At 21.1% G+C, this 16,439-nt stretch overlaps 3 protein-coding genes across 6 annotated transcripts; 1 reads left to right on the forward strand and 2 right to left on the reverse strand.

Annotated features, from left to right (window-relative positions):
• Positions 1-96: 96 nt before the first annotated feature.
• Su(z)12 (Polycomb protein Su(z)12) lies at positions 97-15,829 on the reverse strand. 3 transcript variants are annotated; one of them, XM_086916294.1, is made up of 9 exons: positions 15,613-15,826; positions 14,693-14,739; positions 14,029-14,212; positions 13,828-13,919; positions 13,512-13,704; positions 12,939-13,304; positions 12,307-12,668; positions 11,937-12,190; positions 10,035-11,865 (listed from the first exon to the last, which is right to left on the reverse strand). In XM_086916294.1, the coding sequence occupies exons 1-9, from the start codon at positions 15,710-15,712 to the stop codon at positions 11,325-11,327; spliced, it is 2,139 nt and encodes a 712-aa protein (XP_086772420.1). In that variant the 5' UTR covers positions 15,713-15,826; the 3' UTR covers positions 10,035-11,324. The 3 variants fall into 3 exon arrangements, with proteins under 3 accessions (XP_086772422.1, XP_086772420.1, XP_086772421.1); XM_086916295.1 differs by having other exon boundaries at positions 13,849-13,919; positions 15,613-15,825; XM_086916296.1 differs by lacking the exons at positions 10,035-11,865; positions 11,937-12,190; positions 12,307-12,668; ... (2 more) ...; positions 13,828-13,919; positions 14,029-14,212 and adding exons at positions 97-563; positions 623-914; positions 990-1,322; ... (1 more) ...; positions 2,054-2,189; positions 2,275-2,490 and having other exon boundaries at positions 15,613-15,829.
• Pdi (protein disulfide isomerase) lies at positions 2,620-6,628 on the reverse strand. Its single transcript, XM_012485244.3, has 8 exons — positions 6,324-6,628; positions 5,267-5,598; positions 4,994-5,131; positions 4,688-4,918; positions 4,230-4,601; positions 4,012-4,140; positions 3,848-3,934; positions 2,620-3,777 (listed from the first exon to the last, which is right to left on the reverse strand). Exons 1-8 carry the CDS (start codon positions 6,469-6,471, stop codon positions 3,727-3,729), a joined length of 1,488 nt encoding a protein of 495 aa, XP_012340698.1. The 5' UTR covers positions 6,472-6,628; the 3' UTR covers positions 2,620-3,726.
• Positions 6,640-9,449, forward strand: LOC100864350 (methyltransferase-like protein 22). 2 transcript variants are annotated; one of them, XM_086916305.1, is made up of 6 exons: positions 6,640-6,732; positions 7,770-7,841; positions 7,967-8,098; positions 8,239-8,424; positions 8,504-8,671; positions 8,755-9,449. In XM_086916305.1, the coding sequence occupies exons 2-6, from the start codon at positions 7,772-7,774 to the stop codon at positions 9,039-9,041; spliced, it is 843 nt and encodes a 280-aa protein (XP_086772431.1). In that variant the 5' UTR covers positions 6,640-6,732; positions 7,770-7,771; the 3' UTR covers positions 9,042-9,449. The 2 variants fall into 2 exon arrangements, with proteins under 2 accessions (XP_086772431.1, XP_086772430.1); XM_086916304.1 differs by lacking the exon at positions 6,640-6,732 and adding an exon at positions 6,740-7,472.
• Positions 15,830-16,439: the final 610 nt, after the last annotated feature.

Here is a 16,439-nt window from a genome sequence, read left to right on the forward strand (position 1 = left end):
TGCTAGATAAGATTATTAATTTTAAAAAGGAATAATTTAAATTTATAATTTTAATTTAAATAATTGAAATAATAATTATTATCACTTATAAATCAATTATAATTAATTATATTTATTTTATTAGCATTAAAAATCATTAAAATATTTCATTAATTTATAAAATTATACACTGTATTTATAAAATAATATCCATTGTGTTTTCTAATTGCTATAGTAACAAATATATATTTCTTTCACTATCTCTCTCACTCACTCACTTATTCACTCTTTTTCTAAGCAATTTTATAATAATAAGTATTATCATAATCTTTATTTATTAATTCTTACTAAAATAGGAATTTTTGGATCTAAACCTTGATAGAGAATAGAAATCATTTTATAAATTTTCACATATTCCAATTGTGTATAATCAAAGAAGATCTCCATGTTAGGAAGTATGTCTTCTAAAATAATCTTAATTAAATCATTATAATATTGTATATATTGAAATTTTTGCATTATATCAAAGAATAATAATAATTGATCTTTATTTGTATAACGTATACAACATATTTCTGACATTCCTAAAAAAAAAAAAAAAAATAAAGTATTCGTTAGTTGTAAAAAAAATTCAGTTCAATACCTTCAAAATTGCTATTATAAAGTAAGTTCCAAATTCCATTTGACATACATTGTGTCACATTAGAAATAACAGATAATTCCTTATATGGTTCATTTTTTAAAATATATTTATTATTAAATTTTTTCATTTCATATATTTTCCATGCAGAATTTAATTTTTCATACATTGCTCTTATATCTTTTAAATTAAACATTTTAATATTTTTAGAAAAAAGAGATTCAAATAAAGTTATCGATTCAAAGAATATAGATGATATATTTTTATGTACTGATTTTTTTTGTGCAATTTCATTCTATATATAAATCATATAAGTATATATATAAAATATATGTTTTTTATTTATAATATTATATGTATATTTACTTACCATTTTACTAAATTCTATCAAAAATATATGTAATACTTTCTGATGTTTTTGAATAAGTAATTTTTTTGTAAAATCAACATTTAAATAAGTATGATAAATTTTTAATGACTTAATTATTTCTTCTGTAATATTATTTCTATTAAAGTTATCTACAATTATTAAATTCTGCTCAAAAGTACAATAAGAAATTGTGTTTTCATGTAATGGACATTTTATATTATACTTGTTAATCAGTGTACAATCATTAGATTTAACTGACATTTTTTGTATTAGATTTTTCAATTCACTAATTGATGTTGTAGAACATTTTTCATCAAATTTACAATGTTTTGACTATACAAAGAAAATTATATTAAATATTATTAATTAATTAAGTATATAATTGTAAAGTATGTAATTTTCAGAATTTATAATAAATGAATTTATTAATAAAAAAAATTCATATATCAAAATATATAATTAAATATATCAGTAAGTAATAGTAAAATTAAAAAAATTTTAAATTATTGTAGTATATGTAAATAACATAAGTATTTTATAAAAAAAAATTTAATAAAAATTTAAAAACTTAAAAATTATTATATTTAAAATTTTATTAGATTAAAAAAAAAATAAAAAATAATATATATCAGATATATCATTAATATATCATAAAAAATTACCTCTTTTATAGAACAATTAGATTTAATTTTATTTTCTAATTTATGATTAATGCTTTTGCATTGATTAACTTTTTCAATATTTTTAACATTTCTTTTATTTATTGCAAGAAAATTTTTAGTTTCTCTAAATTTTATTGAGTTTATTAATACTTGATTATTATTTTTTGTTTTTTTAATTGTATGTGCATCTATCTCATTTTGTACTTCTTTATCACTTTTTATCTTTTGATTATTTTGCTTTATAGTATTAAGATTTTGTTTTAAATGCATGTTCTTATTGTTAATATTTAAATTTTGTATCTTTTTTTTTTTCTTATTTTCTATAATTGATAACATATAATTAAATAAATTAAATAATACATTATTTTTAAAAATTTTAATAATATTAATTTGAATATTTACCAGTTTTTTGATAATATTCATGTATATTGAAAAATTTTTGATTTTTTATATTAAAAGATGATTTCTCTCGTAATTGTTGTGTTTGTAATAATGTTCTACTAATATCTGCAGCAATTTCTTCATCTTCATTTTTGGACTTTAAAATAGAAAACAAAATTAAAATAACTTAGTTATAAAAAATTTTATAAAAAATGTATAACAATAATGTATAATAATCTTACTTTGAGACAAGTACAAACATCTTTATTAACTTCTTGTTGAGAATCAACAACTTCTATGCACCATGGTTTTAAACAATACATTGCTTCTTCACAATTTGCTTTTAGTATAGTTTTTACTTCTTCTGTCAGAATCAAGGTTCGATGTAAAAATTTAATCAATTTTGAAAGATTGAAATTTTGTAAATCTTCCATTGTTACTCTTGAATCTTGTTGTTTCTAACAAACAAAGATAAAAATAATTAAATAAGAAATAGAATATTAATGAAGAACTATAAAGAATAAAAAAAAATTATAAATTGCTCAAAGTGTTAACTGTATTTCTTATACACTAAAATATCATATAGATAGAATTTATGTATGATATATTTCACAATTTCTTCTCATACATATGCAGTTTTTTAACATATAACAACATTAAGTAAAATAAGTATTATATATTAAATATTATGATTTATTGATATTATTTGTGAAAATATGAGATAGACTGAAAAAAATTGAAATAAATATTTATGAAAATGAAAAATAGATATAATTATATATATATATATATATATATAATTTTATGTATATATAAAATTCATTTCTTTATAAAATTTTTATTTAAATTAATTAAAAAAAATATTAAAATCGCTTCTACTTTAAATATTCATAAAATTGTTATATAAATGCTGTAAATGGAAATATATATATATCATCTACAAGTTTAGAATAACTATTCTACAGTATTAGAGATAATTTTTTTTTTTAATATTCGTTTGTTGTACGAGCGCGTATGTGTTTATTTAATAAAAAACAAGGTTTTTTTTTATAAAAATAAAATACGTTTTACGATTTTGCGAAATCCTTAGCCTAATGACCTTTCATAAGTTCATACATCAACACCTTCATACATCAACATCACAAGACAAAGATACTGTATCTAAACATTAGGGATTTTAAACAGTTTTTAAAGGGCACTCATACAAAAAATGATAAGAACGATGCGAACAACAGTATTTTTGAATAGTTTTTTGATATACAGATTATCTTTATATCAGACATTCAGATAAAATATTATTTTAAATCTAAAACATATAAAACAAATTACTTTATCTCTATGTGCAATTTATCACATTAGAAACTCAGTCATATGCGAAATATACATTGTAAACAGATTATGCCAATTATATGCATATATGATTATTATAAATATATATATATATATTTAATAATAATTATATATATGTGTATATATATATAAACAAACTCTATATAACACTGCAGAAATAAATTTTTAGTAATTGACATATAATAATTTGAAAACTTGATTTATAAATTAAAGTCTAAAAATATTAAAATAGAAATGGATGAGAAAGAAGTCTTCTATAAATTAATATCTTTGAAGCAGAATTATTAAGTTTATAAACGTTGTTATGAGAAACTATGGAATTGTTTCTTCATGATGTCACATATCTATAATTCATCTTTTCTTGGCACATCATCATCTTCATCTTCTTCTTGAGCCTGTAAAAATAAATATTATAATTTTATGTTGTTAAAATACAAATAATATCAATTATAAATTTTTACAAACTTCTTCTGCAGCTTGACCATAAGCACCATCGGATTCAATAAATTTAGAAAGTCCTTCAAGCGTTCTTTCACCATTATATTCTACAGCCTAAAAATTTACTTAATATAGAATACATTAATGTCAAACAAGTATAAGTAATATTCTAATTAATCCGAGATCCTTACTTCATTTGTTTCTTTTTTGTAAAGAGTAATTGTTGGATAACTACTAACTTTAACATCTTTTAATTCATTTGCAGTAGCATCCATTTTTGCTATAACTAAATTTTCACTGTCTTTATATTTTTCTCCAAGCTATAAATTACATTATATTTATATTATATTTAGTTTTTTTTTAAATTTATCAAAATTGTAAAAATAATAAATATGTATATAAAACTTACTGCTTCGTATATAGGAGCTAGTTGTTTGCAGTGCCCACACCATGGAGCATAAAATTCAACTAAAACATTTTTCTTTTTATCATATGCAACTTCATGGAAGTTAGTACCAACAAGAACTTTTACAGGATTCTTATCCCAATCTTCCGGCAAATCTTGCGTAAGAAAATGTCTTTTTAATTTGCCTTCAATAAATGCAGTTACAAATTCCAAAACATTTTCACTAGATATTTCTGGTTTTTCTGGTTTATATTTAGCCATAATTTGTTCAAATTTTATAATACGCATAGCAGGTACTTCATTTTTTTTCATACCAAAATATTCTAAGATGCGTTCATGATCAGATTCATCAGCATTAATTGTCACAAATAAAACCTGTACAATACAATAAAATAAATTATTATTATACTATTTTATATTTGTTCGTTATTTATTTATTTTTGTATATTTATTATAAGTACCTCTCCACGGAATTTTTTTGCTGGTTCTTTAATTTTGTCTACATATTCTTCAAAATGACCAGCTTCTTTGCTAAGGAAGACAAGAAGATGGCTTTTGATATCACCACTAAATATCTTTTGTACTGTATCTTGATTAAAATCAACAACTAATGGCAGTGAATGTACAGAAATGAAGTTTTGTAATTTTTTAACATCAAGTTCTTCATTAAATTCTTTTCTGCCTTCATCAAACTAAAATAATTATTAAATATTATATGATTAAATTTATAAAGCAAAGTAGAATATAACAAATAAAAATTAATATACCTTTTTAAATAAAACAATTTTACCATCTTCTACTCCGTACTCATTGAAAACTTTATCATTATTAGTTATACCAAATACATGATCATCAACAGCATTACCAACTTCTAAAAATACTTTTGCACCATCTGATTCTATATCCTAAATAGTATAGTTTAGCAATATATATATATATATATATATTGATTAAAGTTTCATAATACAATAAAAATCTTACATGCATATATTTCATTATTTTAAATGAAATATAAACAATATACTTAAAGAACCTTATACCTTAAAGAACCCAATAATAGCAATATTATGTGATTCAATAAATGATTTAGCTTCTTCAACTGTTGATAAATTTTTAGCAGCAGGGCCTGATTTTTTTACTACCCAGTTTACAATATCATCTGCTTGACGACCTCCACTATAATCAATAGCTGATCCTTTACGATAAAATTTAAGGGTAGGATATCCACGAACTCCATGTTTTTCAGCTAATTCTGTTTCAATAATTGCATCAACTTTAGCTAATTTTATAGGAAAACCACCATCCTGTAACTTTTTAGCTGCTTTGGCATATTCAGGCGCTAAAGCTTTACAATGTCCACACCATGGTGCATCTAAATAATATAAAATAATATAAGAAACAATTAATATGAATAAAATATCATATACTTATATAATTGTTATATAAGTATTATATTAAAAAATCTATTATGCAAAATAATAACTTAAATATTTTATAAATAATAATAATACATAATAATAAATGAAATTATATACAAATATATTATATACATGTTCATATATTTTACTGTGTTGTGATTGATTTTTATTTGTTTAAATATTCTACATGCATATAATATATTATAGTATTAATTTTTTATATAAAATTTTATATAATTTTTAATAGAATTATAATATTAAATGTAAAATATGACATATTATATCATATAATATATACATATTCATATAAATTTAAAATTTTATACATAATAATAATATTATATATTATTATTAAAATTTCTTTATATATAATAAATAATTTAATCTTATTTTATAAAAATTTTAATTTTACTTATTAATGTAAGTATTATGTTCATTTCATAAAATTTCCATTATATAATTATTCTATTAAATATCAAATTAAAATAATGTCAACAATCATGAATAATTTTATAAACCGGCTTCTAAATGATGACGTGTAAGAACTAACCATCTGGGTCAGATTCAATTGTATTTTGTTTTAAATATATATAAAAGTAGCAAATAAGATAAATATTGTATTATTATTTTTTTTAGATGTAATTAAAATTTATTCAAAAAGAAATCAAAGATTACTCACAAAATTCAACAAGCACGTAATCATTTTGTTCAATTGCTTCTTCGATGTTATCTTTTGTAAGCACTAAAACCGAATCTTCGATTTCAATTTTTGCAAGACTAAAAGTAAAGAAACAAATTATTACAATTGTTGATGTAAAAATCTTCATCTTTAAACGAAGACAATATTATTTCTTGATAAGTTATATCACGACACGTATATAAATTACACTTAATTGTACGACAAAATAACGGATTCTACCGTTACAATATTGAGATTAAAGTCACCAACACCATTCGTTGAAGAACATGAATAAAGTGACCAAATACAATGATGCAGAGGACTATACAGTTGGTAGATTGTGGTTAATGCGTGGCATCACATTCATCGTGGAAGATGCTGATTGGTCAACACAGTATTTAGAGATCCAGTAAGATATAATATAAGATTACTATATAAGAGTTAGAACTTCTTTTTTAATAATACAATTTTATTATTTCAATAAATGTATTTCATGCTATATTTTAATATAATCAAATTTTTTTTTTTAAATAATTTTTAATTTATATTTTGTGTGTGTGTGTGTGTGTGTGTGTGTGTAAAAGAAACAAATGATATTGTTATATATATTTATTCAATATATTGATATATTTCAATTTTGAATTGATTGAAATTATTATCTTAATTTTTTTGTAAAATACTTTTATTAAAATTTATTATTTTCAATATTCAAAACTTAAATTTTTTATATATAAAGAAATAAACAATATATTTCAGCATATTTAAATAAGGACAAATATAAATTAAACATTTATTTCATATAATTATTTTTTATATTATAATGTATGAAATATTTTTTCGTATAATTTAAATATAAAAATTAAATTTTATTAATTTAAAAAAAATATTATTTTACAAATATTTATTTTTTTTTATTTTCTAATTTCAAAAATGTATAGTACAAAATATTTAATAAATCCATAAAAAAATAAATATAATCAAAATATTCAATAGGTCATATTTATATACAACAGTATATTACATAACTACAGTTAAAATATAACTGCCTAAAATAACAAATTAGAATTTAACCTTATATTTATTGTGAAATATTGTACATCAAAGAAATTTTTTTATATAAAAATTTAAGTAATATTCACAATTAAACAGGTACATTAAAAAGTAATTATTCAATAGTGTATAATTGTTTTTTTAAATATGAAAATATATTAATTATAAATAAATCAAAATGTATTACTTTTTGTTAAATAATATATCATTATTATATTATATAAGGAAAATTGATTTAATTTTTTATTTTATTAAATTATTTATATTAAATATTTAGATATCATATATTTAATATTTAGAAACAATATTAGAACAGAAGAAAAAGTAAATATACAATAATTTAAAACAAGCATTCAAAATTAAATATTTAATATAGTAGTAATTTTTTATTTACAGAAATGACATATGTAATAACATCAGAAATATTTATAGAAAATAAAAATTTGTATATAAAATATAAAAATAATAGTAAGTTTTTCAACTTTTAGAAAATTATATATATATATATATATATATATATATATATACTTTTATGAGTAGTATAAGATATATATATATATATAATATGTGTATGTGTAATTATATTTTTTTAGATGCAATATCCAGTTTTATCTTTAAATATCCATCGTACATGATTAAACCAAAATGTCTTAACAATATTATAAGTCATGATAATGATAATGATATAGTGTTAGATAGACAACAAGAAGGAAAATTATTAATAGGTATAAATTAATATATAGAAATTTTATATAAATAATATAAAGATAGAGAAAGATAAGATAAAGAAAAACCAAGAAGCTAATATAAATTTATGATAAAATATCATAAAAAATTAATTAAAATTATATTATATTATTTTTAGAACATCATATATCTACAAAATTACAATATGTTGGATTACAAGTATGGCGAGGTGCATTATTATTAGCTGATTATATTTTATCAAATCCTAGTTTATTCAAAGATAAAATAGTTTTAGAATTAGGTGCTGGAGTTGGTTTAACCAGTATAGTAACTAGTTTTTTAGCAGAAGAAGTAATTTGCACAGGTAATGAAATTTGTGGTAAAATGATATAATACTAAATATTTTTTATATTTAAAATAAATATTATTTTTTTAATTTCTAGATATTGATGTCAAAGGAATGTTGAAATTAATACATAGAAATTTTATACGGAACAAAAATTATATTAAAGCTAAAATTTATATTAAAGAATTAGATTTTTTAAATTTACAATCATTTATATCTTATAAGAAAAAATTAGATAAAGTAAATGTTATTTTAGCTGCAGATGGTGAGTTATAACTTTATCTTATTATAGTTATAACTTTATTTTTAAAACAAAAATAATGCATGTTTGATATCTTATGCTTACAGTAATTTATGATAAAACTATAACTGAAGGATTTGTTCAAACATTAAATGAACTTTTAAATTCAGATATATCGAAAGTTATTTATATTGCTTTAGAGAAAAGATATGTTTTTACTACAACTGATATGAAAACTACTGCACCTATGTACGAAGAATTTTTAGGACTTATTGAAGCAAAACATTTTAATTGGCATATTGAATATATTAAAATAGATTTTCCACAATATTTTAAGTATAATAGAATAAAACAGATGGTTCTCATGAAAATAGAAAACAAGTTAAATAAATAATGTAATTTAATATATAACATATATAACATATTCATGAACATAAGAGAAATATTAAACAGTAAACATATAATTGTAAAAATCTTGGATAAATTTAGAATATTATTATAAATTTTCTCTATTAATAACTTTATAAATGAAAACAAAGTTTTTATATTCTTATTAATTTTCCATTAATTATAATAAAAGTATATGTAGCATAATTTATTACTTCATAAAAAGATATATTTTTCCGAAATTACATGATTGTTTGTGCGTATGTATGTATTTGTGTATATAGAAACATGTACTACAATTTTATTCAAAAAAGCTACCCCTTAGAAGGAAAATAATTTTTAGTATAATGTTATAATAATGTAATTATATAGTTATTCTAAAAAATAAAAAAATATTAGGTTGTTTTGAAATAAATTGCAATTTTTTATTATTTCTAATATTTAAAATTTTACATATTACAATCTTATTGATTGTAATTTTATATTTGTTATTCTGAAATATATTCACAATCAATATAAATATTGCACTATATAATTTAGTGATGATAGTTTAATTTTCTATATTTAATTTTTATTAATTTCATCAATATAAATAATGATGTAATAATAAGAAAAAAACATATTCATAAAATCTTTTTATAATTTAAAATATTAAAACAAGAGAACTTCTTTAAAATATGTATCATACATTCTGCAAAAATAAAATAAATTCTGTTGAACATGTAATGTAACTTTTTTTGTTCAATATTTTGTTAAAATTAATAAAAAATTTTTTTTATAATGTTTGTATAAATATATTTATACGAAATCAGATTTTTTTTTTAAGACAGAATATTTTGCATCTCATTAAGAAAGTTATATAAATTGTAATGAATTTATTTCGATTAAATAAGTTAATTTTAAGTAAAGCTTTATACAATATGTTATCAAAAATCGCAATTAATTTTCGAACAACCTAATAATTTGAATAATTTCAAGTAAAAGCACTGAACACTTTAAATTATAATATTTCTATGTTTATTGTATTTTTTATTTACAACCTAGCATAAGTATTAATGGACAGTGATCTAAGTCGTTCGAAGAGAACATTACTAGAAATTAATACTTAAAAATTGAATAAGATTTCATTTAGTTATATATAGAAATATCTCGGGAATGTAATTGTTTCTTCGAACGATTATCGGCAGTAAAATTGTGTATATTATATATACACAGAGAATAAACTTACTAAATTTCGTCTATAAGTTTATCTGAAAGAATGACAATCGACAAAGAAATCTTTACTAAATAAAAAAACATACAAACATTTAATGTATCATAAATGAGCACAAATACTTAATGTAAAGGTCATATATTGGCGAAAGTCACTCTCACATTCAGATTTTCTCGCTTTACAAAGGCACTTTTTTTATAACAGTTCATTCCTTACTTTGGGGTAAAACCTATAATTTACAGCCTCAGTTTACTAAATTGAGTTTATAAGAAATATCTGAAGTAATTTTATCAAGGTCCCATATTTTAAGAGATTATGTGTATAATTTTTCCAGCTTTGTATTAACTTCAGATATTAAATTTATTCATTAATCTATAAGACTATAATTTAAATTAATATTACATAGGAGGTACAACTGTTTTATCATGTAAAAGAATAATCTATTATCTCATGAATATACAATATTTATCCAATGACCTTGATTTCCTTCAAAATGTAGTTATATGTAAATTTAACATATATTATTGAATAAATTAAATGTATATACATATATGTAGAAATAAATGTAGAAATAAGCAGTTGAACAAGACGCGGCCTGCACGAATGCGGGTAAAAGACGAGAGACGAAAGCGACTCGTCTCATTCGAACGCGCGGTATTTTGAACATCGATTGATCAAATGCTGTTACCCGTTCGTGTATAAAAAGAGGTTTTTTTTTTCCAATAAAGTCAGTCTTATCCGACACCTACTAGAGTAATAGCAAGTACAAGCGGCAGACGTCTTCTACGTATTCTTGTTCTTCATGTTACCTAGTACGCTCAAGATTCGGTGACTAGGATTATATTCTTTATATGTTCAAATAATATCTAAAGGCAGACATTTTCCTTTGAGGAAACAAATTTGCAAACAAATTTTTTCACTATTTATAATTCACAAATGAAGGAAAATATTTCCTTCTTAAGATTATAAATGATGCATCTTTCAATTATCATTTCATCTTTCATTTTCCTAAAAATCTCGTCACCGGAATCGAAGCGAACACTTTATATTGTGGTATCTAGAAAGAGTCAATCCTCATCACTCTATACCATTAGAATTTAATCCTTCACTGTTTAAATTTTCTTTTGTATTTGTATTATTTTGTTTAGTATCTAAAGATGCATGACAGCCTGAATTAAGCCATTTTTCAACTTGAGCTTCATGGGACTTTTGTAAAACTTTTCGAATATCACTATCTTCGCCTCCTTCTTTCATGATTTCTTGTAATTTTTGTATTGTTTGATATAAAACGACAGGACTAATTAGACCAAAATCAAACAAACTACACATATGTAAAACAAAATTACGATACAAATTTTTCATGAGCAATTCCTTTCCTTTAGTTTCTAAAAACATTTGGCAAGCCAATGGTATTTGGCAGTCTCCTACATATCCATATTTCATGACATGTAAATTCCACATTTTCATAAGTTCTTTTTCTCCTTCATTCACATCTGTAAAATCATCAATCATCATCCTTGTTTTTGTTTGTAACCATTTTGGGTCATTTTCTCCTTCAGAATCAATATCCATTTCTTTTGGATATATAGGTAAACACGTAACAGTATGATGATACAACCTATGAAAATTTTCACAAATCATATACTCTATTATATAATAAACAATATTTATTTTAAATAAATTTTGTACCTATTATGCCCTGTAATATAAGGTCTCTGGCTTTCATATTCATTTTCATCGAGTTCTAAAAATTCAGAAAGACTTGGTTTAGTTCTTTTTGGACGACATACTAAAATATTTGTTACACTTGTTCGTCTTGTCGGTCCTGTTCTTGAAAATGCTACATTCGATGGTTGCGAAATTAATTCATGAGGACTACCAGCATAAGAACCATCATAACATTCATTTATTGCTACATCTATGCGAGCACCTTGTGGAATTGGCTATTAAAATAGCCATAATTATATTATAATGTTGTTATGTTATATAGAATTAAAATAATGTATTATAATGTTAAATAGAATTATATTTAATATATTTAACATATTTAAATACTTACCACATACGTAAATGTAAATCGCGAATGGCATAATTTTAAGTGTTTTAAAAGTGAATAAAGTTTTCCACAATCTAATGAGCACCATGGACAATGTAAATCTTCACAAGCTTCTGTTTGTTGCCGACTATTATTATTATACAGGAACTGATAAACTATTTGTTGTGTACCCATGACAGTGTCTGTTTTTTCATTAGATGTCGTCATTCTTGAAGAATTAAGGGGACTAGGTGTTGGCAGTGTAGAATTATTGTTGCTATTATTATTACTATTATTGTTGTTGTTGTTATTGTTGTTGTTATTATTATTATTATTATTATTATTATTATTATTATTATTATTTGTGGAAGAACGTTCTAGACCAGCTGAAATTATATCATTAATTTCTTAAAATTTTATTTATGTATATATATATAAATTATATATATATATATTTAATCATAAATATATAAATATATAAATTATATATAAATTTTTTGAAGAAAAAATAAGACATAAAATAACAAACTGTTTTCTTAATTATATATATTATTTATATTAATTTTTTTGTTCTGAAGAAATCAGTTTGTCGTATATTATATATTTTCATATATAATAATTTCATATAAATATTTTCATATATATAAATAACTTACTATTTCCTGATCGATTTTCCTTATTATCACCATTTGGTAATGGATGAATTGGAGCTGGTCTATCAACTAAACCATTACTTGGTTCAGTTGTCCAATTAAGCCTAAATTTTAACGTTGGACCTTTACTAAATACTTCAAAAGGTCCACATTCCTTGATGTCAGGTACAGACTCCCAAGAGCTATGCTTCTTTGGGCTAGATCGAATATTAGTTTGTACTTCTTGTAAACCTAATTCATAATCTCCATCAGTTAATAAACATCGATTATGCTTATCATATACTATCAGTTCAGAACCATACAATTTTATTTCCTCTCCTCCAGACTTAATTGAACCCGTGGAGGATTTACGACGTTTTTGAGCTGGTTCTGAAAAAAATGTATATATATATAATTATTAAATATGAAGAAGAAATATTTTTAACATTCTTAATATTGAAAAAAATAATTGTGAGTATATATATATATATATATATATATATAAAGAAATATATATTTCTAAATGAAAGAAATTCTAAAAGAAATAATATATTTTCTAAATGATAATGATATAATAATTTATATATTTTTACCAACCATCTAAATCACAGTTATGCATAAGGCAGCCAGTACTGGACGTACAATATACTCTAAGTAAAAGCATATAAGTCTTTGCTACATGACCATTATTTAAACTGAAAGATTCATTAGGTATAGATATAGTAGGTGCTTTTGGAGGAGGTTGATTTTCACAAGGATTGATTGGAACTTCACTTGTACCAACAGAAACCTAAAATAAATAATATTTACTCAGTTAATAGTAAGTTTTAATTTTTTAATATATTTCACTTTATAGATATTTAATGTTATTATTGTGTTATTATGTTAATGTAATTCATAAAAATCAACTTGCCTGCATAATTGGTGAACTCACATCTTTTCGTTTCTTATGACATATTTTCAACAACAATGTTTCCACTTTTACAGGATCTTGAGGTGTTTCAACTGTAATATTAATATCATTATAAAAATATATTTTATATTTATAATAAAATTTTAAATATAATTATTTTTAATATAAAAAATTAAACAAAAATGTTTTACATATGGTTACCTTTTTTATCATAAAAACCTAGAAAAGTAAGAGTCATATATCCACGAACACCTGGGTTTTCTTCTTGATTATTTTTCAACATTAATTTTTCCAATATCATGTCAATTTTAAATCCTCGTCGAGACTTATGGCTTCTGGACATACGTTGCCTCATGTAAGTTAAATTTCTATATAGAAATATTGGCTAAAAGAAATTTCATAAAATACTTTACACAATTATATTTCTCTTAGTTTATATAAACAAAAACATAAAGAACATACAATGTGCAATATTTAATTTAAATCTTATAATGAAATTATAAGACGGTTTTATAATATAATTGTATACCTACCGTTTTTATATATTAAAAACAAATATAAAAAGTTTCAAAATATTTTTATAGTTTGGATTACATTCACAAGCACTCTACTGTAGAGTTTAATTTTTACAATTCAAGAAAAGTTCACTAAACTCTTGGTACAAAAAAAATTGTACCAAATACACTTTCATTCACTTTATTTGTCTACAAATGTTTATTGTTTCACCTTCATCTAATATTTGTACTTTTTTAATTATTATATATTAAAATATTCAGTTAACACTTTGAGGAGAAATTAAACTATAAATAATTAATAATTAAAATAAAATATGAAATAGAGATAAATTTATTTTATTTTTACTTACTGAAATTTGGTTTCTTGTGCGAAGAAATCGATAAATTTGGGTTGGCTCTGAAAAAATAAATATAATCTATTATAAAAAATAAAAATATAATTATAAATTCAAATAAATGAAATAAAAAAAGAATTCAATTAAATTCCTCTAAATGACAAAGATTAACATTTTTTTCAAAAGTAAAATAATTTTTACAGAAATTTAAAAATATATCAAAAATATTATAAATGTACCTTCTATATTATATATGTAAAAGCAATTCATATGGAATGTTTCTTTCAATATGAAATATAAAAATATTTGATAGAATATTGATAGAACATTGATAAAATATATATATATATATATATATATATATATATATATATATATATAACTTATATTAAAAAATAAAATAATCAAAAAGAAATTAATTTTTTTATAATAAAACTTAATAAACTACAATAAAACTACATAAAATCTTTATTTTTTTATGTTTCTATATGCTAACAAAATAATAATATAATGATTAAATTAAATAATAATTCAATATTATATAATAAATATAAACATTTATTACTTTAAAAATGTAAAAAAATATCATTCTATTATTAAATATAATTATAATTTAATTATAAATGTAAATAAAACTAAATAATGTATCAATTATCATAAATGACTTAATTTTTCAAATTGAATATTAATTTACATGTAGAAAAATGACATGTGCCCAATTGAAGTGAAGGAGGGAACGAAGTGTAACGACGCGCGAATCGGCGCTCCGTACGTTTTTAACAGATAAGGTTATGTATGATCATTTTTATTATTTATAACATATATTCAAATAGAACTAATTATTAATTATTTAATTATTATGAATTTTTATATTCATTAATTTTGAAGTTTCAAAAATACATAAAAAAGAAAAATAATATGACTAAAAGTCTTACTTTCGAAGGCCTGTAGGAAGAGCTCATGGTCTGCTTGTATTTGATCCATTCGAGGACCTTTTTGTCCATCCACTTCTTTTTCCCGCTTTTTCGGCGGCATTTTCACGCGAATCGTTGTCAAATTTTCTACGAAAACTCACTTTTGTCACGTAAAAATCCTATGACAACACCCGCCCCGCGCGAAATCTGCGGCGCTTAGCCTGCGACTAAAGCGCACTCTTATATATGTATCGTTATTAATAAATACCTAACTAACTATTTATTGTGAACATATTTCGCGCAAAATTTAAACAATTTATTCTAATTATGTATCAATGAATATAAATATATATATAATGTATATATAATATAAATATGTAAAAATCTATAAAAATTATAAGTAATTTTTTTTTAATAAATATATATTATTATGTTATTTTATATTTTATATAATTAAATAATGATAGTGGTATATATACGATATATGAAATCGTAAAATTTCAAAATGGTATAAATGTAACAGAAAATTGATATAAGTTTATATTTTATCAAAACGTATGCAGATTGTAATTACATTTATTATCATAATATTTGTCATTTATTTTGAACTAGCATAATTTTTATATTTTTGTATTTCTGTATTTTTATAAATTTTAATTTACTTACTAAGCAGATAAATATGCATCTCATTTTTTAATTAATTAATTTATTTAATTATTATATATTGATTTAATTATTATATTTATATTTATATTATTATATTTTTAATTTTAATTATTTGTCATAAATAATATGTATTAATAAATGCATTGAATTATTTTTATATACATTAATAAATGTTGTATTAT

The sequence above is a fragment of the Apis florea genome, unplaced genomic scaffold, assembly GCF_048593485.1.
Source record: "Apis florea isolate Af1SG1 unplaced genomic scaffold, ASM4859348v1 contig_3802_pilon, whole genome shotgun sequence".
NCBI classification, from domain to species: Eukaryota; Metazoa; Arthropoda; class Insecta; order Hymenoptera; family Apidae; genus Apis; species Apis florea.

Bases quoted from the DNA above. Each gene is read 5' to 3' on its own strand.
- Pdi (XM_012485244.3), bottom strand. From the start codon at position 6,471: ATGAAGATTTTTACATCAACAATTGTAATAATTTGTTTCTTTACTTTT. The intron at 4,602-4,687 runs GTACTTATAATA...TGTATTGTACAG, and splicing joins CAAAAAAATTCCGTGGAGAG to GTTTTATTTGTGACAATTAA. The intron at 4,141-4,229 runs GTAAGTTTTATA...TGTAATTTATAG, and splicing joins TAGCTCCTATATACGAAGCA to CTTGGAGAAAAATATAAAGA.
- LOC100864350 (XM_086916305.1), top strand. From the start codon at position 7,772: ATGACATATGTAATAACATCAGAAATATTTATAGAAAATAAAAATTTG. The intron at 8,099-8,238 runs GTATAAATTAAT...TATTATTTTTAG, and splicing joins AGAAGGAAAATTATTAATAG to AACATCATATATCTACAAAA. The intron at 8,425-8,503 runs GTAATGAAATTT...TTTAATTTCTAG, and splicing joins AGAAGAAGTAATTTGCACAG to ATATTGATGTCAAAGGAATG.